This window comes from Sebastes fasciatus, chromosome 11, assembly GCF_043250625.1.
Source record: "Sebastes fasciatus isolate fSebFas1 chromosome 11, fSebFas1.pri, whole genome shotgun sequence".
Lineage (NCBI taxonomy): Eukaryota > Metazoa > Chordata > Actinopteri > Perciformes > Sebastidae > Sebastes > Sebastes fasciatus.
The window spans coordinates 32,170,315-32,193,508 of NC_133805.1; the positions used below are offsets into that span (position 1 = coordinate 32,170,315).

General features: G+C 42.6%; 1 protein-coding gene and 1 long non-coding RNA gene across 2 annotated transcripts; both read right to left on the minus strand.

The window, feature by feature from the left end:
- Positions 1–2,206: 2,206 nt before the first annotated feature.
- On the minus strand, positions 2,207–15,809 carry LOC141777745 (uncharacterized). Its single transcript, XM_074652269.1, has 8 exons — positions 15,589–15,809; positions 13,886–13,954; positions 13,609–13,677; positions 11,193–11,261; positions 10,995–11,063; positions 7,849–10,349; positions 5,873–6,047; positions 2,207–4,614 (listed from the first exon to the last, which is right to left on the minus strand). Exons 1-8 carry the CDS (start codon positions 15,677–15,679, stop codon positions 4,208–4,210), a joined length of 3,450 nt encoding a protein of 1,149 aa, XP_074508370.1. The 5' UTR covers positions 15,680–15,809; the 3' UTR covers positions 2,207–4,207.
- Positions 15,810–21,883: 6,074 nt separating this feature from the next.
- On the minus strand, positions 21,884–23,190 carry LOC141777760 (uncharacterized). The gene is made up of 2 exons (XR_012595964.1): positions 22,953–23,190; positions 21,884–22,496 (listed from the first exon to the last, which is right to left on the minus strand). It is a non-coding gene; the product is annotated as an uncharacterized LOC141777760 (long non-coding RNA).
- Between the last annotated feature and the right edge of the window lie 4 nt (positions 23,191–23,194).

Below are 23,194 nucleotides of genomic sequence, written 5' to 3' on the forward strand. Positions count from 1 at the left end.
TTTCAAAACATAAAATAGGAGAGAGCGGAATCGACACCAAATAACCTTCCATTACTCACAGGCTACTTGAACAGTAATGAAAATAATTTGATCCCTGAACAGATACAGGTGTCTACTAACAATTTATCAAGTTTTTTTGGAGCCCAACCCACAATTTTGAAAGGCACTATTTTGTTAAAGGTCCCATATTGTAAAAAGTGAGATTTTCATGTCCTTTATATTATAAAGCAGGTTTAAGTGCTTTATAAATACTGTTAAACTATCAAAACACTCAATCCATGGAGAAACACACACAGCCCGTATTCAGAAATTGTGCATTAGGAAACAAGCCGTTAGGAATTCTGTCCATTTGTGATGTCACAAATATACAATATTTAGACCATTACGCGGTTTTAAATGTAAACATTCTAAATGTGTCTCAGTTTATTTCCTGTTGCAGTGTATGTAAATAACATCAGCTGACAGGAAGTAAACATGGACCCAAACTGTTGCCCAGCAACGCAATTCCGTTGCAATTCCGTTGAAATGCGCTAAAACGGAGCATTTCAGACAGAGGGTGAATACAGGTATATTCAGGCAGACACTATGAGGAAAATAAAGTTTTTTTTTAACATTACAGCATGTAAACATGTTCTAGTAGAAACACAAAAACACAAGTATGAACCTGAAAATGAGCACGATATGGGACCTTTAAATGTACAAGGAGTGCATTTTCCCAAAATTTCACCTCCCTATGATGGTTGGGATGCCTTGTTCTGGGCTAAAATTATATAATTTAAAGGGGCTATATGTATCAGAAATGGCTTATTGAAGCATGACAAAACAGTGGAAATTTGACAAGACAAACAGAAACAAACAAAAGAGAAAAATAAATAAATAAAATACATCGGAAGTCATGACAAAATGAACGGGACAAGCCAATTCTAACAAAACGAACAAAATGAGACAAATAATTAAGAGATGTTGGTGGAGGGAGGGTGGGGTTATTGACAGTGCAGGGCAGTCTGTCATGTTTACATCCTCTCTGCTAATGTCATTCACATACACTGCAACAGGAAATAAACATGGACACATTTAGTATGTTTACGTTTAAAACCGTGTAATGGTCTAAATATTGTAGATTTGTGACATCACAAATGGACAGAATTCCTAACGGGTTGTTTCAAACGCACAGTTTCTGAATACGGGCTATGTGTATTTCTCCATGGATTGAGTGTTTTGATAGTTTAACAGTATTTATAACGTACTTAAACCTGCTTTATAATATAAATGACATGAAAATCTCACTTTTTACAATATGGGACCTTTAATGTGATTCTTGTCTCACTCTATTTTAATGTTGTGTCTGTTTATGTTACAATCACCTGTTGTGATTTACCAATGACTGGGTGTACAGTAGCACTGTTATGTCTTTACTTCCCTCATAATGCACACAGCAGTTGGCCCACAGCAAACAAAACACCATCAGGTGCATCATGAATATTCATTAGAACGATATTAAGTCCATTTACACTGAAAACACTCGCAAGCATTCTGCTATTATTGAGCAGTAGTTTGCTTTGGGTAAAAGTGCATTATGATGTCATTACCTGGACATCAGGAGGTTTTTCTCCCATTAAAAAGCTGCTTCCACTCTTTCTAATCACCTGAGGGAATACAGACAAATGAAAAAGTAACTCTTATTTTCTTGGATCTCAAACACGACGTTAGAAATCTTTTTTTTTTTTCAGGCGGCTCAGAGAAAACGCTGACTGCTTTATCTTCTCATCACTCCCCCTCAATATCATATCATTGATTTTTCCTCTAATTGCACATAATGTTTTCACACTGAAATCAGCCATGCACATAATCTGTCATTTTCCCCAAGCGAGAAAAAAACGGATGGTTAGATTTCATGGATGAATATTTGGACAGAGCTCTAAATTCTCCTCAGCACTCAGAGGACAAATTAATAACCATGGATCAGAACTCAATTATTTATCAATGATTAGCGCTGCTTTCTGCTCTCTTAATACACTGTGTTCTGCAGACTTGAATTCTTTCTGGTATTGTAAAGGTGTGTTGTGTGGTCTTCTAGCGCCACCCGGTGACAAACCTTCATTTTGCTTTACAACATTCAGTGTGAACGCTCTTCTTCAGTCAGCAAAACAAACCCGACGGCACTTTATGGATTTCTATGTTTGAGTATAAAAAGACCCTTTTGCACTTTAAGAAAAAAATATAACCTTTATTTAATAATCTCATTGAGATCAAGATCTCTATTGTGAGAGATACCTGAGTACAGCAGGAGAAATAGATCAGAGAAGACACACAAGCATCAGAAACAATCTAAAAAAGTCCAAAATGAAAAGCTTCTATTCATCCAATGGGATGAGACATTCAAGCTTGAACGGAAGTCTGCCCAAGTTCAGTATTCACTAGTGGGGTGTCAACAGTCGGCCAGTCTTGGGATCTGAACAGTAGTTTCAAACTAGAGAAGATGTGATGTACTGAGGCAGCTTTCATAAAATACATTTATAAACAAATGTTAGTGTGAAGTTCTCTTCCCGTTGCTACTGAGGACCATCCTACTTTCTCATACAGCATAAATGGTATGACCTTCTCTGTTGCATAAATCAGTCATGTCCACGTTTCTGAATGAGCATAGATCACGTTCTTTCAATGCATAGACCTAGTTGTTAAATACACTATTCAAGGTCTGTGGCAAGGCAAGGCCTGACTGGCACACTCACTTTTTCCAACAATGGCAGTATAATACAGAGGTCACACATAAAGAGACCACATTCCTGTTACCTGAAGTGTGGGACAGCTTGCCACAAGTTTTTTTTTTACCATCTGAATACAAGTGCACCAGTTTGGCTGAATTTAAAATCCTTCTGTTCTTCATTTTACTTGAATCTTGGTTTTGTATATTGTAGATTTTTTCCAGAGTTGGAGGACATTGCCTGCATGTTTTTAAGCTTTGAATATTTCAATCTGCCTTAACACAATATTTTCTGTTTCTAAACATTATTAAAATTCTGACTTGTGACATTCGAACAAGTCCAACATATTAACTCACATTTTTAAAAACATTTAAAAAAAGCACAGATAAGCCAGAGAAATGCAGTCTGGACTGCATTTCTCAATGGTTCCACACCCATTCCTCCGCTTCCAAACATTAAAAGTCTTATAAAATATGCAACTATAGCTATCAGGACCAAAAGCGTTTTAAGATATACTATATAGAGCTGAAATTATGAGTCAATCAGTTAGTTGATCTGCAAAAATAAGCGGCAGCTTTCTTTGATAACTGCTGAATTATTTCTGTCATTCATCAAGCAAAAATGCCAAAACATTCATTTGATTTGCCGCTTTTGTGTTTGTTTGTTTTTTATAATTGTGAACTGAACATCTTTGGGTTTTAGATTTCTGTTCAGACACAATAAGACATTTAAAGGCCCCATCTTGGGCTCTGGGAAATTAAATCGTTCCTTTTACACTATCTTCTGTCATTTTATAGACTTAATCAAACAAAATGATGAATTATTAGTTGAAGCCCTAATACTGAGTTTCCCAGCTTTCCTGTGTGGTCCAAAATACTTTATAGGCCTTGAAAATATTCCAATTAATTTCAACTCATCTTTATTTGTATAGCACCTTTCACAGGAAGCATCTTTCAGTAATTGTGACAAATTAGCTGTTGTGTGCAAGTCGACAAACATTGGTCAATATGGGTCTCGTGTTAGTAACAGAGGGACATAATACTTTTGAATCTTTACCTGACCTGATGAAAATGAATAATAATAAAGAAAAACTGGGATGGCTCAGTAACAAGTTGATGGGTGAGTTCTGCTTTAAAATCTATAAAACAACACTGATATTTCATTACCACAAGAAAAAAAGTAATTGTTTTGTTTTTTTCTGTATTCAAGTTCAGGCACATCTGGGTTTTTGTACACAGTAGTGGACCGTTAAGATCAGGCAACCGCCGTGACTTTCTTTTACTTTTCTGCGGTTTTGTCTTAATGAACTCAACTTCAATAAGCGAGGCATTCGCGCTGTCCCGAAGACATTTTCCATCCTCTATTTGGCGTTTGTCATCTCCTCCTCTGTGGGTTCGACGCTGTCTGACCCCTCCCTGAGGCTTTTATCCGTATTCGCTTCACAGTTTGCAGTTTCCTCTGTATCTGCACATGTCCTCCTTTTCTTCAATTGTTTCCTCCATCTATTCGTCCGCCACCATGTGTTCATCCCCAACCACGATCTCCATCACATCACTAAATGACTCCTCGTCCACCTTCTCTCCTTCCGCCTCTTCCCCCACAGTCTCCTTCTTGTCTGAGTCTTGTTGGGAGGGCGGGGATGTGGTCCGACCGTCTGACTGTAATACAGCGCCGGGGCTGCCGAGCTCCGACTGAACCCTTTGTGGCCCCAAACCCGAGCCAGAGTTTAGCCAGCAGTAGTCAGAGTGTTTATTCATGTGCTGGGAGTATGAGCCAGAGTGAGAGAATCGCTTATCGCACCTATTGCACTGGAAGGGTTTCTCTCCGGAGTGTGTCCTTGTGTGTTCGACCAGGTGGTGTTTGTGTTTGAAGGCCTTGTTGCAGGTGTTGCACTGGTGGGGCCGTTTACCTGCAGATGATAGAACAAAGAGTAAGACAGAGTAAAAACTAAAAAGGCCCTGTGAAATGTCCCCGGAACTTAATTTAGACCCTGGTCCCTGTGGTCATAACGAAATTAGTTCCTCAAAAGGTTCTAAGTTCTAGGGAAAGTTCCTGCGGTGAAAACTATCACCAGTAAGATACATGACAAACTGACCTTAACAGTTAGACTACACAGCCTACTGCCAGCTTTAGTTTCAGTCTTGTGTAGCCGAGGATTACGCTGCTCCTATACTTTATGAAGATAATAAATTAATAACACGGAGGCTCCGTAGCCTGCAGCGCATCACGTCTTCTGTCCCTTCACAATAAACTCCCCGGACACATACACTGAAACACGGCTTACTAGAGGCAACTAAAGTCATTCACAAATCAACTAAATAACTTACAAGTGTTTACAGTTAGCTGTTAGCCGCCGAGCTAGCGCGCTCTGCTTGGTAAACATGGCGGCGGAGGATGAGAGACTGCGGACAGAGCGGATTAACCGTTTCATCGTGTTTATGCTTGTTGAACAGGTGTGATAACGTATCTTTGCTTTACACTTGCAAAGTTTTATTGCCGCAACGAGCGGCAATAAAACGTCAACGTCAACTGGTCTTTCCACCGCGGCCTCTCTGATCAGCTGTTCACTGACTGCGCTGTGTGTGTTGGCCTGTGAAAGGAGGCTGGATCACGGGCGGGCATGGCTCCAGTGTAACTCAATTTCTTTTTTGTAACTTCAATTTCGTCAAGGGCACACCAAATTTTACTGCGCATGTGTTGTACCCCAAAGATATCACGCATACTCAGCCTCCTTCAAGACGCCTTGCAGAGCAGCAGGAAGAGGCTGCAGCTTTAGCTTAGGAGCCCGCATGTACGTAATACCTATTATGCACCGATATTGCGATTCAGTTTTCCGTCTCGACGATGCATATCGTCATGTTTTTATATCGCGATATTTCGTGGCACGATATTTCGTCACACCCCTAATAAATACTGATGTCAAGTCTTTCTGAGCTGGTACATTTACAGGCCAGCTGTCCTATAAAAGTTACAATCAAACTAAGTAAAACATATTTAATGAGTGATGTCACATTTAAAGTCACGGCCTTGAAAACAAGAACTACCTTTGGACAAAAAAAGGTAAACAGAAACTAGAACACCGTATACTCAATTTAGTATATTATAAGTATAGTACAAGTAGTAAATGTGTTCCTATGTCTGAGCCAACTTCTAATTGTAAGGCATACCTGTGTGTTCATATTTGTGCCTGAGCAGGACAGAGTAGTTGCGGAAGACTTTGGGGCAAACGTCACACCGGTAGACGGTGCGGTCTTTCAGCTGTTGCTTCTTCATCAGTGCGGCCGTTTCTGGGTCAATCAGCTCCGAGACGCCATCAGAGCTTCTGTCCAGCCTCTTCTCGTGCTGTAAATGGAAGAAATTACTTTTGATTGTGGTCAAATTATTTTATGTGATGTGTCAGGTGAAGGCAATAAAGAGATCTGGATGGTGTCTGAATGTTAATTTCTTCCTTTGATTGATTTGTCCTTGAAAATTTAAATATACAAAATTATCGGCAGATAGGAAAAATGCGGACTCCGTCCTGGCCGTGGAACAACGGACCAGCTCTTCACTCTCGCAAGGATCCTGGAAGGGGCATGGGAGTATGCCTATCCAGTCTACATGTGTTTTGTGGACTTGGAGAAGACGTATGACCGGGTCCCCCAGGAGATACTGTGGGGGGTGCTGCGGGAGTATGGGGTGAGGGGGTCCCTTCTCAGGGCCATCCAATCTCTGTACGCCCAAAGCAAGAGCTGTGTTCGGGTTCTCGGCAGTAAGTCGGACTCATTTCCGGTGGGGGTTGGCCCCCGCCAGGGCTGCGCCATGTCACCAATCCTGTTTGTGATATTCACAGACAGGATATCGAGGCATAGTTGGGGGGGGGGGAAGATGCAGTTCGGTGTGCTGAGGATCTCATCGCTGCTTTTTGCAGATGATGTGGTCCTGTTGGCATCATCGGTCTGTGACCTCCAGCAATCACTGGATCGGTTAGCAGCTGGGATGAGGATCAGCACCTCTAAACCGGAGGCCATGACTCTCAGCAGGAAACCGATGGATTGCCGACTCCGGGTAGGGAATGAGTCCCTACCCCAGGTGAAGGAGTTTAAGTACCTCTGGGTCTTGTTCACCAGTGAGGGGACAATGGAACATGAGATTGGCCGGAGAATCGGAGCAGTGGGGGCAGTATTGCATTCGCTTTACACTAAAAGAGAACTGAGCCTGAGGCAAAGCTCTCGATCTACCGGTCAATCTTCGTTCCTATTGTCACCTATGGTCATGAGCGCTGGGTCATGACCGAAAGAACTAGATTGTGGGTACAAGCGGCCGGAATGGGTTTTCTCAGAAGGGTGGCTGGCGTCTCCCTTAGAGATAGGGTGAGAAGCTCGGTCATCCGTGAAGGACTCGGAGTAGAGCCGCTACTCCTTTGCGTTGAAAGGAGCCAGCTGAGGTGGTTCGGGCATCTGGTAAGGATGCCCCCTGGGCGTCTCCCTAGGGAGGTGTTCCAGGCACAAACAGCTGGGAGGAGGCCACGGGGAAGACCCAGGACTAGGTGGAGAGAATGTATCTCCACACTGGTCTGGGAACGCCTCGGGATACCCCAGTCAGAGCTGGTTAATGTGGCCCGACCCGAGCCCAGCCCCGGCCCCGGATAAGCGGTTGAAGGTGAGTGAGTGAGTGATGAGTGTGTATTGGCAGATGCTTTTAGCATCCAGGTGTCCGTAACCAACAATGTTATTTGCACCCGACCCGAGCACACATTAGATACTGTACATGTATTTTTCCTAGACCTAACCAAACTGCGACTGAAAATAATAATTAAAAAAACAGAAAATAATAAGTGAACTAAGTGAAAAATAGGCTTCTCACGGGACTCAAACCCCAGTCTCTAAAGGTGATAGTCCTGAGTTTGACCCACTGATCCACCACAACCTACTCCTTGCATGTACTCGGTCGCTCTTTATATTACTACTACTACTATTACCAGGTGTAAATAGCCCAAAAGTTGCATCCGGTCGCAAATAGAAACGTAAATTATACTATACGCTGTGGTCAGAGTAGTAGTAGTAGAAGAAGAATAGATATAAGAGCTTGATAGTTAGAAATCAAAATAAATTGCCCACAGAGGAAATATTGTTTGGTAAACATAATGTTTAACACTACCAACCTTATTGCTGTTCAGTACATTTGCTCCACTGACGTTGCCGGCTGTAGTGACGTAGACGTAGGTAAACTGGGGGCTGAGGATGGGGCGTTTTGTCGTGGTGTTAATGGCGCTGAGACAGCCCACCGTGCCTTGACCAGCAATGGCCGCTAATGTGCACAGCTGTGCAGCGGCGACGATGTTGACAGTTTTTCCGGTCTGAGGCGTGGTGACGTAGATGGTTCGACCCTCCAACTGCTCCTTCCTCAGGCAGGTCAGGGGCTGTTCCTGCTGCTTGGCGGGAGGTGTGGTCGTTTCCAATGATGCTGCGTTATGTTTAGGAAGGGAGAGGTCAAGCAGATCGGCTTTGGAGTTCGGGAAGTCTGGGTCTTCTGGCTCGCACTTAACGATGACGAGGTCTTCGGTGTTGAGGCTTATAGGTGAAGAGTCTGACGGAGAAGCGCTGCCAGATTCTGATGAATCTCCATTCTGACTCGAGATGTCCTCTGAGCTGGAATTTGTGTTTTCAGTCTTTTTGCAAACCGCTGTAGCTTCATTGCGGTATTTGCCCACATTTTTCCCAGAGTTCATCTTTGCAAACCACTTTCTGACCACATCCACGGGAATACTGACGGACTCTGAGATCTTTGTCAGCCCCACTTCGCTGGGGTTGGCATTGGAGGCGAAGTAGGTCTTGAGGAGTGAGAGGACGTCGTCCACAGGTGGCTCCTCCAGCATCACCCCCGCCCCACTTAGCAGACCAGCAAACGAGGGGTCCAAAGCGGCGGAGTCAATGGCCTCCCCGTTGGCTGCTTTGTAGTGCTGGAGGAGGTGCAACGCTTCCAAGTTGTCGGGACATTCATCGCATAGTAAACATGTACTGGTGCTGTTGACTTTTGGCATCTGAGCTGTTGGGGTGTCTGAAGTCATTTGTGTCTGTGTAACAGCAACTGATTCTGGCTCTGCCTTTACAATGGAGAGGTCAGTCACCTCTGGAGTTGAGGGTTTATCTATCTTGGTGGGGGTGGGGGCAGCAGCAGTGGTGACAGTGGGAGGGGGAACAAAATTGGTTCTAATAAAAAGCGGTATAGGCTGGGTAGTGGCAGTGGTGGCGGCTGCAGGTCTGATCTTGTACTTGATGATGATCTTCTTGGTGCCGTTATGAACCACTAAGACTGGCGGGTTGACAAGCTGCCTCTGGACAATTCCCTGCTTCCCCTGCGTCACCACGCCGTTAGCTGTGCCCAGCACCTGCCTAAGCACGTTTTCGCTCATTGCCAACTTGAGCACATTTTGCAAGACGTTCAGATTGATGCTCATGGGCGCCCTGACTATTGGTAGGGACAAAGCCACACCCTGAGGCACGGTTGTAGCTGGAACAAGAGCTGGGTGTACCGCCCCTCCGTTCACCACTCCGTTGGTACCAGATGAAGTTGCGGGTGCCGCCATCACAGGCTTGCACTCGTATTCCACAGGTTCAGATTTGATCTGAGTGACGGGGAGCTGCTCCTGGAGGGGTTTGCTTTCAGTCTTCTCTTTAAGAATCATGCGGGCCGGAGCAATTACGACCGGTGCGGTCTGGGTGGTGGGTGAGGTGGATTTTATCTGGGTGACGGGGAGTTGCTCCTGGAGGGGTTTGCGTTCAGTCTCTTTAAGAAACACGCGGGCCAGAGAAATTACGACCGGTGTGGTCTGGGTGCTGGGTGAGGGGGATTTTATCTGGGTGACGGGGAGCTGCTCCTGGAGGGGTGTGCTTTCATTGTCCTCTTTAAGAATCATGCAGGCCGAGGAACTTACGGCCGGTGTGGTCTGGGTGGTGGGTGAGGTGGATTTTATCTGGGTGACGGGGAGCTGCTCCTGGAGGGGTGTGCTTTCAGTGTCCTCTTTAAGAATCATGCAGGCCGAGGAACTTACGGCCGGTGTGGTCTGGGTGGTGGGTGAGGGGGATTTGATCTGGGTGATGGGGAGCTGCTCCTGGAGGGGTTTGCTTTCAGTGTCCTCTTTAAGAATCATGCGGGCCGGAGCAATTACGACCGGTGTGGTCTGGGTGGTGGGTGAGGTGGATTTTATCTGGGTGACGGGGAGCTGCTCCTGGAGGGGTTTGCTTTCAGTGTCCTCTTTAAGAATCATGCAGGCCGAGGAACTTACGGCCGGTGTGGTCTGGGTGGTGGGTGAGGGGGATTTGATCTGGGTGACGGGGAGCTGCTCCTGGAGGGGTTTGCTTTCAGTGTCCTCTTTAAGAATCATGCAGGCCGAGGAACTTACGGCCGGTGTGGTCTGGGTGGTGGGTGAGGGGGATTTGATCTGGGTGACGGGGAGCTGCTCCTGGAGGGGTTTGCTTTCAGTGTCCTCTTTAAGAATCATGCGGGCCAGAGAAATTACGACCGGTGTGGTCCGGGTGGTGGGTGGGGGGGGTTTGATTGATGTTTGAGTGATGCCATTGGGAGGTTCTGCACCCACACACTTCTTACTGCTGATGTGGGAGAATCGCTTATTGCAGTTTGAGCAGTCATATGGTTTCTCACCTAAAAGGGGCACAGAGAAATAACAAAAACTGTTATTTGATTTTTATTTAAATTAATCTTTATGTTTCCATGTATGTCACTTTCCTCTTTGTACAGTTCAATTGTAAGTTAGGCTGGGTATCAAATCTCAGGACTTTAATGTTTATGTGTCACAGTGTAGGTGCAACGACTTAATTAGGCATTCAATATAAATACTGATAGCCGTCTTGATAACAGAATTTAACTCATTAAATATACCTCAGCACCAACCTTTTTGACAACAGGAAAATGACAATTAATCAATTAACTAATTTAGTCTCTTAAAATATACTAAACTATCAATGAATAATTAAAGGAACTTTCAGTTCATTTTGTGTTGATTTTGGCGTTCCTGTAGCCAAAGCGGTGGTGTTTCCGAGCACCAGAGTCCCTTTAAAAAAATCTAATTTTACTGCAGCAGGGTCAGACGGTCTGCCCCGCAGAGTCCTGGTTCAGGTTCTTCTGTGCCCCCCCTTCCCTCCAGCAGGCCCAGCAATACGGCCTAGGCCTCCAGCAGCGTAGTGTTAGTGTTGACTCCCAGCGAGGCGAGCCGATGCTGCCAAATCTGGTGACCGGATGAGCCGATATACCGCCCAGCACGATAGGAAAGTATGAGTAATGAATTACCTGTGGCCCCTGGCAGCTCCAATGACTTGGCCTTGGTCCTTCGCTGACGAATGTGCTCATGGTGCTCAGCTGAAAAGTCAGATAGTTGTTTGAAATGAGAATCACAAAGCAGTTAGTTATCCATGTATTAAATTGTATTGCGTGACTGTAGTTGAGTACATAAATGGAAGGGTTGATAGGAAAGCATGAGTCATTTACCTGTAGCCTCAGGTTGGTCCAATGACCTCTTCCGTGTCATTCGCTGCTGGCTATCCTCACGGCCCTTAGCTGAAAGTAAATATTTCCAATGGGTTTTCATATGCCTACTTAATTTGAAATTAGAGCCACAAAACCAAAGCAATGTTAGACCATGTCTGAATAAGATGGTATATGTAACTGATAATTGTTTTTGTGGGGTGAAACAGCTGGACTCTTTACTAGCATGGTAATGCTAGCAGCTAGCTAAGACAGCAAATCTGTAATATATTAAATTTAGGGCAATCAATTAAAATATTTCATTAGGATTAATTGCACGATTGTCCATTGTCAATTGCAATTAATCGCAAATTAATTGCATATTTTTTATCTGTTCAAAATGTACCTTAAAAGGGAGATTTGTAAAGTATTTAATACTCTTATCAACATGGGAGTGGGCAAATAGGCTTGCTATATGCAAATATATGTATATATTTATTATTGGAAATCAATTTACAACACAAAACAATGACAAATATTGTCCAGAAACCCTCACAGGTACTGCATTTAGCATAAATAAATATGCTCAAATCAACAGGCAACAACAGCTGTCAGTGTGTCAGTGTGCTGACTTGACTATGACTTGCCCAAAGCTGCATGTGATTATCATAAAGTGGGCATGTCTGTAAAGGGGAGACTCGTGGGTACCCATAGAACCCATTTACATTCACATATCTTGAGGCCAAGGGGACCCCTTTGAAGATGGACATGCCAGTTTTTCCTTGGCAAAATTTAGCGCAAGTTTGGAGCGTTATTTAGCCTCCTTCCTAACAAGCTAGTATGACATGGTTGGTACAAATGGCTAGCTTTAAAACTGTGCCCACTACAACCTAAAAATCGTAAATTGTGTTAATGCGTTATGGCGTTAACTTTGACAGCCCTAGTTAAATTGCGTTCTACGACTATAGTTGAGTCCATAGTAGGGATGTCCATAATTAACCGTTAACCGACATTAAGCATTTTAACCGATTAACACTATCGGTTAAAAGAAATGTTAATAATTAACTCAAAAGCTGAGCGGCTCAGAGGAGCGGCTCGTCTCTTTAAGGAGAAAAGCTGGTCCACCTTAACAGCCCACCTTAAGAGGCGGAGCTGGAGTTGCAGGATACAGGAAGTTGGCTCCGGTCTCTGGCTCGCTTGAGCGGAGCGGAGGAGTTGTAGTTTTGTAGCATTTATTCACCGACAAATAAACTGTACACACACTGCTACACCTACGATCACAGCTAGAACGCCACCAACAACCTCACACTCACCACCAACACACACACACTTACACTCGGTAAAGTTACGTCACACTAACAGACTGTATGTGCGGCGGCGGCGAGCACGAATCCTCCGGCAATGCTAGAGCTGCTAACGTAGCACAAACACACACAAAACTAAACTAAACTAAATGTGCGGTGGAGACTTTTACTGGGAAAATGGCTGCAAGTCTGCAACACTACACGCAACATCGTAGCTGCTAAGTTAACGCTCCCAGACTGAGTGAACTGAGGACTCCCATCAACCAATATCTGTTGTGCTCCTGCAGCTGGTACACCGCTGCATGCGAGGCTCAAATCTTGTCGGTTACTCAAATCTTGTCGGTTGTCGGGACTATTTGTAACTTTCAGAAATGCTTCTTAACAGCGACACCTGTGGCTGTGAAATCAACAAAAGTCAGCGTCGGGCTCGTGCTTGTGCTCGCTCTAAATGGACATGAACGAGCATCGCTCAAAACAGTGAGGTGACACACGTCAGCTAAAACCACAATATCACTCTATTTCAGCTGCTTGGCAGTAATGTTAGCTGACCAGACGAAGGTCTCTCCATGAATCAATGCTGATACTGTGCTTGCTTCTCCTGCCTCAGCGCAGGCTTCAGCAGCGGGGCTCAGCAACGAGAAACTCGTCTCCCTCCGCCCGAAGCCGGAGAGAGCAGGAAGACACCGGCAACCGGTCGGTAACGAGACGGTAACTTTCTCTCTGCGGAGCCCCGTCACTTCACTAGACACGGGAAACCTCTGTTGGTCTGGAGGAGCTGCAGCACTTATTTCTGCCCAAACATTCACTAGATATTCTCAGAGCTAAACTAACTCTTCTGCAGTGTGGAGTGAGCGCGCGTTCACGTCTAGAGGTGGAGCGAGTACGCGAGAACACGCACGCTGTCTGAGTGAAGGCGAGCAGGCAGAGGAGACGAGACAGCGGCCACACGCGAGCGCGCATATGCGAGCGCGCATGTGTGCCAACCCGCTACATTTATACGCTTAGAAAGTTACAAACAGTCTCTTTAACGGTTAATAATCGGTTAACGAGGGTCGGTTATCGGTTAAGAACATTTTTCAAAATGAACATCCCTAGTCCATAGATGGAAGGGTTAATAGAAACGCATGAGTAATTACCTGTAGACACGAGCGTCTCCAATGACCTCTTCCGTTTCATTCTCTGCCGACTATCCTCACGGCGCTCAGCTGAAAAGTAAATATTTTCAATGGGTTTTCATGCACTTACTAAATGTGAAATAGACCCACATGTAAATGTTATTACTGTGGGATGAATCAGCTAGACAGCTATGGACTTTATTAGAATGGTAATGCTAGCAGCTAGCTAAGACGATGATTCCACAACATGTTCGTGTTGATTTGTACATTCTAAAAAAAAGGTTAAAGGAGTATTTACCTGTAGCCTGGGGCAGCTGCGATGACCTCCGCTGTCTCATTCTCTGGCAATTGTCCTCAAGACGCTTAGCTGAAAAGTCAGAGAGTTGTGTGAAATGAGACAGTGGTGCCTACACTTTTGGTAAATATTTATGTAGGCTATGACACACGGACTAAATTATAACGTAACTAAAGTGGGCACCATGCATGAAAGTAGGCTTTACATGCATAATCCCATTGTGAACTATGAGGTGGTTACTTGTGGAAACACAATGGAATAAATGGAAGTATTAAAGTGGCAGTAGGCAGCATATGTTTGGCATCATTGGGCAAATATTATAAGTGTTCTGAGAGAAAACTAGACTTCTACTCCTCCTCATGGCTCTGTTTTCAGGCTTCAGAAAAATCTTGTTTATTTCAGTTCCAGCCTTGGTAATGAAGTGATATTTTTCACTGGTTGTCCACGTTAGGTCAGATAATCCTTTATTATATGTTGATTTAAAGTGTTCCAGCAGCAGAAGGACCGGCGGTATCTCTCTGTCACACACCGCGGGTGAAACAGCACTGAGAGAGCTATTTAAGAACGTACGAGGGGAATCAGCGCCTTTTGTAGTCCATCTTCAGAACATTGTAGTTTCACCACGGCAGACCCGCGTCACTAACATCTGTCGCCTCATAATCACGGAGCCTAGTGAAAGAGCAGTCGGATTCTCTGAACACCACGGTTGTCTTTTCCTAAGTCCTTCTGAATTCTCCTTCTCATCTTTCCTTGACCTCATGACGTTTTCCATGGAGGTCGAGGAACAGTGGTTAGGAAAAGACGTTAGGACATAGTTTTTTTTTACTAATCGACCACAGCCGTGATTTTTCTTTTTTTCAGATTGCCTGTCTCATGCACTACTGTCAGGATATAATGACTGTTGTATAAAAAATAACTTTTTAAATCATATTTGCTCCATTTCAACCCACTGCAGCTTTAATTTCTATATCTTTGATTAGACATCAACAGTGTTTTACTCTTGAAATGTAATAGATCACAGATTATTAGTTACCCTGTTTAAAAATGTAATAGGTAATGTAACTATTTTAATGACTTCAAAGTTGTGAAATTTGATTCTTTTATAAGAAATGTTTAAAAACTGGCATTAAAGCTGAAAAGCCCTAAAACCATTAAACTTAAACCAGGAAGTGTAAACCTCACCAAAGTACTCAACACTGATTACTGTCAAACTTGTATTAAAAGTTCATCAATATAACTTGAATGTTATATTATGTATATGCGATTTTAATAACACATTTTGATGTAACCCCTTTGCAACATTTTTATTAGTAACTATGATTTAATTAATTATTATTGTTTGTCAGTAAATGAAACTGATTGTTCGGTCATAGTTTCTCCCCAATACTGGACATCAACCATCACACTGTGAACTGTGAGACAGCTGCTAATGAAAACACAATCACGTGTTGGAAAACAGTTGTTCTAGATCTCTGATCAGACATCAATCATCACACTGTGTACTATGAGAGAGTTACTAATGAAAACAGTCATGTGTTGGAGAACAGCTGCAGCACTGATGTTGACGTGATCTCTCGGATTGAGCATCGACGCACGGAGAGATCGTGTGCGCCGTCTGGACCGTGAAGACGCATGAACTGCTAAGCTAGCTAGCTAGCTCCTTTATTAGCATGCTGGCAGTGTAATCAGGTGATTAGAGAACTCACCTGCCTCCTCTGCAGACTCGGTACTGCGCAACAACCTCTTGCGTTTGGCGTAACGAGTTCCCAACAGGAGTCTGCGCTTCTTTTTAGGCATGGTGTGTAACTTAAGATCCCAGAGAGGGCAAGAGGAGCAGGAGAGCAGGAGAGCAGCGAGCTAAGAAGCTAACTCTTACAAACAACCAAACAACCAAACCCCGGATGTACAAAGACAACAGTGGCTTACTACTTCCGGGTTCATCACGTGACGCCATCTGGCCCCTTAAAGACCTTTCCCTTTCCCCCCTAGGAGAGACACGTCTGTCCCCTAGGAGAGACACGTCTGTCCCATAGGAGAGAGACGTCTGTCCCCTAGGAGAAACACGTCTGTCCCATAGGAGAGAGACGTCTGTCCCCTAGGAGAGACACGTCTGTCCCATAGGAGAGAGACGTCTGTCCCATAGGAGAGAAACGTCTGTCCCAGCGGAGAGAGACGTCTGTCCCATAGGAGAGAGACGTCTGTCCCAGAGGAGAGAGGCCTCTGTCCCATAGGAGAGAGACGTCTGTCCCATTGGAGAGAGAGTCTTTCCAATAGGAGAGAGACCTCTGTCCAATAGGAGAGAGACCTCTGTCCCATAGGAGAGTCTGTCCCATAGGAGACAGACGCCTGTCCCAGAGGAGAGAGACCTCTGTCCCATAGGAGAGAGAGTCAGTCCCCTAGGAGAGAGACGTCTGTCCCATAGGAGAGAGACGTCTGTCCCATAGGAGAGAGATGTCTGTCCCATAGGAGAGAGACGTCTGTCCCAGAGGAGAGAGACCTCTGTCCCATAGGAGAGAGACGTCTGTCCCATAGGAGAGAGACCTCTGTCCCATAGGAGAGAGACGTCTGTCCCAGAGGAGAGAGACGTCTGTCCCATAGGAGAGAGACGTCTGTCCCAGAGGAGAGAGACCTCTGTCCCAAAGGAGAGAGACCTCTGTCCCATAGGAGAGAGACCTCTGTCCCATAGGAGAGACATGTCTGTCTACCAGCAGGTATACTGGGTTTAGATAAATCAACACTCAAATAGCCCTTATTTAAATCATTTGGTCCTAAAAGTTATTAGATGCAGTTAACAGACGAAATATTTATATTCTAGACACATTTTTTTAATTCCTCATCTATAGACTGATATCTCCTTAATGGAGGAAAAAAGGACACGTCCCTAATATTCCTTTATACATTTTCAAAACAAGAGATATATTTTGTTTTCTGTTAATATTAAGTTGTGTGTTTTTTCCGAAATTAAAATATATATAAACTCTGAAGAAAAAGTTTGGAAACTCGTGTTTGGTGGATTATTTCTCTGTTGTTACAATGCTAATTGGCATTGTATTTTACATCGTTGGAAATCCTGTTTATTTACCTTCACAATGATATCCAACTTGTAAGGATCATGCATTTGTGGGATGAGCAGCACAGCTGATTATGTGGGGAGCGCCCAAGAAATATTTGCCAAAATGCTCCGTCAATGGTAAACAGTGTATTCTCCTGTTGGTATTGACTCTTGTTTTGAGTTGTTTGGTGGATTGGATGATTGAACTCTCCATCAGTAACAAGGAACAAAAAAGACATATTGGCTATTTTACACTTTATTCATTTAATACACCGTCAGGAGCTTCAGTAGCGGTGGAAGATCCATACGCAGCCACAACAGCCTGGCACCTCCTCCTCATGCTGGTCACCAACCTGGTCACATGTTGCTGTGGGATGGCGTTCCATTCCTCAACCAGGATTCGTTGCAGGTCAGCCAGCGTGGTTATTATATATATAATTGTAATTCTAATTATATATAACCATTTCCTTCTAGATCTTACAAGAGCTCCTCTTGCCTTATCTTAGTATATTTGGTCTGACCTATCCTTATCTTGTTGATATAGACTTACATCTTAGTTATTTCTATCGTTATAATATCTTCTTTTATTCATTTGGCTGCTATTTCCTTCCCCTTTTTGGATAGCCAATCTTCTGATTATAAATTTCACAAACGCCCAGTGTCTACCATAGGATTTCAATACATTAGCCTTATTCCAAATTGCATCAATAATCAATTTAGCAGCACCCATATGATATACTGTTATCTAACTTAAAAAAACGATTAAATTAAATGATAAATACATTGAAAACAAACTATGCAAAGTTTTGGAGGGGGTTGGGGGAATAGGAGTGAAGGAGTAGTGGGACACACAAACTGCTCTCCATTTATAGTAGTGGGATGGGACGAGATATAAATCAACGACAAGAATGCTTCCACCGGAAGTGTCTATAGGATGTTATTGTATTTTTTGCGTGCATTTCCTGTCCTGACAATTGAGCCAAGAGTATAGAACGAAGCAAAGAGGCGAAACTCTGGTGCTTTTTTTACAAGAGCCACTAGATGGCGCTGCGGTAGCACATTACCATTTCCAGTGAGTCCATTGCCATGGATATATAAAGAGACGTCTGTATATCAGAGGATTTTTTTTTTTGATAAATCAACTTCCCAGTATGAACACTTATATATCCCTCATTTAAATCGTTATTTCCTAAAAGTTGTAAATTTAACTAACAGCTGCATCCAGAGTTATTTTCCTCAGCATAATAAACGTGCATCAGACCCACTGGACTGCACCGCCCTGCACGCTCATATGACATATCCAGTTCTGCCAGCTTCCTGCTAGCTGTATGCCGCTATAATAATGGAGAGATTGGCTGTAATTCATCACTTTTATTATCTTATAATACACCGATGGGCTGTATGCTGTAAGCCTGTACCGTGGTGGATGTATTAACGTCTCTGTTCCCAAACAACCGGCTATCAGCCAGTAGCTAGTAGTGCTAGTAGCATGACATAAACAGAATTTAATGTAGTTATAGACTATTTACTAACACGCAGGACAAAAGCACAGGACACAACTTCTTCTACATCCATGGTCTGTGGTCTATTGGACCCTCTTATAAATCCATGGTCTGTGGTCTGTTGGACCCTCTTCTACATCCATGGTCTGTGGTCTATTGGAGCCTCTTCTACATCCATAGTCTGGTCTATTGGACCCTCTTCTACATCCATGGTATTGCAACAGAATTGCGTTGCTAGGCAACAGCTTGTGTCCATCAGTACCTCCTGTCAGCTGATGACATTCACATACACTGCAACCAGGAATAAACTGGGACACATTTAGAATGTTTACGTTTAAAATTGTGTGAAGGGTCATGAATGGGCAGAAATCCTGACAGCTTGTTTCAAATGCAGAATTTCTGAATACTTTCACAGTATTTATATAGGACTTAAGCCTGCTTTATAATAAAAAAAAACATGAAAATCTCACTTTTTTATAATATGGGACCTTTAAGGGACAACTGGTTAAATTCTGTGTTTTACCTCTTAAACTTATGTCGTGTCCATCATTGTTGCTGCAGAGCTGATTTTTCTTTTCATGTCTTCACTGCACAGAGATCAGCTGTCAATCAAACATTATGGGCAGTACTTTAACATCGTCTCATGAGTTGTTCTGTAAATGTTTGAGTGTCTTTAGGTAGGCGCTCCTTCCTGTGTCTGTTCAGCAATGGAGGCTGTCACTGCTCATAATGATCTCTGTTTACCTGAACTGACATTTCTCTGCATGAAAATGTTAACTTCTCTGTGCTCTAAATGTCTGTTGGATTTTTGTATTGATGTATTTGTATGTTGTTGTTTCTCTTCCACTGCATGGGTCTTAAGAGAGAAAGCCCCAGAGCTTCCTTTATCCTAGATATTTTGCTCTCACCACTTATTCTAAAGATAGGCTATCTATAATTAAAGGTCCCATGTTGTGCTCATTTTCAAGTTCATACTTGTATTTTATGTTTCTATCAGAGCATATTTACATGCCGTAATGTTTTTTTAAAAACCACACTATTTTCCTCGTACTGTCTGCCTGAATATGCCTGTATTTACCCTCTGTCTGAAACGCTCCGTTTTAGCACATTTCAGCGGAATTGCGTTGCTAGACAACAGCTTGGGTCTGTTTACTTCCTGTCAGTTGATGTCATTCACATACACTGCAACCAGAAGTAGGTTGCGTCCGAAATTCCATACTAACATGCTATTTAGTAGGCTAAAACAGTATGTGAGATATTTTAGTATGTCCAAAACCTTAGTAGTACGTGAATTGCATACTATTCCCGGTGAAATATTACAGGATCTATGCAAAGCTAGACACTACGGTGGCATAAATATCCCACAATGCAATGCGGTAGTGAGAACAACGTTCGTAACGGACGTTGACAGACAGCTCTGTAACATCAATAACACTTAAATTTAACTGTAAATATAAGATTTCACTATGCTGGGCGAAATATATATTTTAAATTAATTCAGACTTTTATCCTCACAAACCTTCATTTTGGTCCCATGAGGTTGGAACGGGTTACCATGGTTACACGTCTCCAACCGGCAAGGGGGCTCTCAGGAAGTGACGACGTAAATTACTGCTCAGTGCGTCCGAAAAGATCCATACCACTGTTTATTCACACAAAAGTACATTGAACGATAGTACACCTGTTGAGTATGTAGTGTAGGATGATGTCGTAATATCGGCTACATTTAAAATCCATCTATCCATTATCTGTAACCTCTTATACCATTCGGGGTCGCGGGCGGGCTGGAACCGATCCCAGCTGACATTGGGCGAAGGCGGGGTACACCCTGGACAGGTCGCCAGACCATCCCAGGGCTACATCTTTGGTCGAGATTTTATTTAAATACCAGGAAGTCAACTCAGTCCCTCTGCCATCCCACCTCCTTTCTGCCCACCACCTTCAAACACACCTCTGCCTAACATCTGTCTGCTTCTGTGTGTTTATCGAAGGTCCCATATCGTGCTCATTTTTCAGGTTCATACTTGTATTTTGTGTTTCTACTAGAACAAAAAAAACAACTTTATTTTCCTCCTACTGTCTGTCTGAATATACCTGTGTTTACCTCTGTCTGAAACGCTCCGTTTTAGTGCATTTCAATGGAATTGCAACAGAATTGCGTTGCTAGGCAACAGTTTGGGTCCATGTTTACTTCCTGTCAGCTGATGTTATTCACAACACTGCAACAGGAAATAAACTGGGATACATTTAGAATGTTTACGTTTAAAACCATGTAATGATCTAAATATTGTAGATTTGTGACATCACAAATGGACAGAAATCCAAACGGCTTGTTTCAAACGCACAATTTCTCAATACGGGCTGTGTGTATTTCTCCGTATATTGAGCGTTTTGATAGTTTAACAGTATTTATAAAGCACTTAAACCTGCTTTATAATATAAAAGACATGACAATCTCACTTTTTACATTATGGGACCTTATTCATCCTCATTCTTTCTTTTTTCCCCCCTTATATTGTTATTGTACATACGTCCTGTAAAAGTAAATTTACGAACCCACATACACACAAAAAAGGCCATTTCCTCTCCTAACACACGTATCTCATCTTAATATGCTTTGCTGCACCATATCAACCTCCCGTCTTGCACTATCCTCTGGTAATGCTTATCTCACTGTATGTTATGTCATGTATCCTGCTGTGTTTTGTCTTGCTTCACCAATTGAAATAAAAGTTTACATCCCTTCATAATGCACACAGCAGTTGGCCCACAGCAAACACAACACCATCATCAGGTGCATCACGAATATTCATTAGAACGATATTACTGAAATCCCTTTGCTTTGGGTAAAAGTGCATTAAGATGTCATTACCTGGACATCAGGAGGTTTTTCTCCTGTTAAAAAAGCTGCTTCCACTCTTTCTAATCACCTGAGGGAATACAGACAAATGAAAAAGTAACTCTTATTCTCTCGGATCTCAAAAACGCTGACTGCTTTATCTTCTCATCACTCCCCCTCAATCTCATATCATTGATTTTTCCTCTAATTGCACATAATGTTTTCACACTGAAATCAGCCATGCACATAATCTGTCATTTTCCCCAAGCAAGAAAAAAACAGATGGTTAGATTTCATGGATGAATATTTGGACAGAGCTCCAAATTCTCCTCAGCACTCAGAGGACAAATTAATAACCATGGATCAGAACTCAATTATTTATCAATGATTAGCGCTGCTTTCTGCTCTCTTAATACACTGTGTTCTGCAGACTTGGATTCTTTCTGGTCTTGTAAAGGTGTGTTGGGTGGTCTTCTAAAGCCACCCGGTGACAAATCTTCATCTTGCTTTAGATAAAAAACAACATTCAGTGTGAACGCTCTTCTTCAGTCAGCAAAACAAACCCGACGGCACTGTATGGATTTTTATGTTTGAGTATAAAAAGACCCTTTTGCACTTTAAGAAAAATTTATTTATTTATAGAATTTATTTAATAATCTCATTGAGATCAAGATCTCTATTGTGAGAGATACCTGAGTACAGCAGGAGAAATAGATCAGAGAAGACACACAAGCATCAGAAACAATCTAAAAAAGTGCAAAATTAAAAGTTTAAATTCATCCAAATGGGATGAGACTTTCAAGGTTTAATATCCTAGAAGTTCATACCATTTATATGGTGCAAAGAACTGAAAGGCAGTCTACCCAAGTTCAGTATTCACTAGTGGGGTGTCAACAGTTGGCCAGTCCTGGGATCTGAACAGTAGTTTCAAATGAGAGAAGATGTGAAGTCCTGAGGCAGCTTTCATAAGATACATTTATAAACAAAAGTTAGTGTGAAGTTCTCTTCCTGTTGCTACTGAGGACCATCCTACTTTCTCATACAGAACAAATGTTATGACCTTCTCTGTTGCATAAAGCCGTCTATTTTACAGAGCCATGATCTCATTCTTTCAATGCATAGGCCTAATTATTTTTTGATAACTGATTAATTTCAGTGATTTTTCAAGCAAAAATGCCAAACTTTCTTGGTTTCCGGCTTTTCCTATGTGATGATTTGCTGCTTTTGTGTATATAGCTTAATAAGATATACAGTATCTAATCATCTTAAGATTGCTGTTCGGACAAATCAAGACAGGGCCAATCTTGGGACTCTGGGAAATAAATTGTTCCTTTTACACAATTTTCTGTCATTTTATAGACCTAATAATTAATTGATTAATCAAACAAAAAAAAAGAAAATTCTTGTCAGATTAATCAATAATGACAATAATCATTAGTTGAAGCCCTAATACTGTGTTTCCCAGCTTTCTGTCCAAAATACTTTACAGGCCTTGTAAATATAGCAATTAATTTCAACTCATCTTTATTTGTAGAGCACCTTTCACGGGAAGCATCTTTCAGTAATTGTGACAAATTAGCTGTTCTGTGCAAGTCGACAAACATTAGTCAATATGGGTCTCGTGTTAGTAACAGAGGGACATAATACTTTTGAATCTTCACCTGACCTGATGAAAACAAACAAAAAAACAACCTGGGAGGGCTCAGTAAAGTATGAGTTCTGCTTTAAAATATATAAAATAAAAACAATTATTAAAAAAAAACTATAAAACAATTTTAAACACAGAAACTTAACTTCTGTCTCACAAGAAAAAGTCACTTTTGACTGTTTCTTAAGTTCAGGCACACCTGTTTTTTTTGTGTAGTTTTGTCTCAATTAAAGTGGCAACAGACTTTCTACCCCCCCCCCCCCCCTCCTTA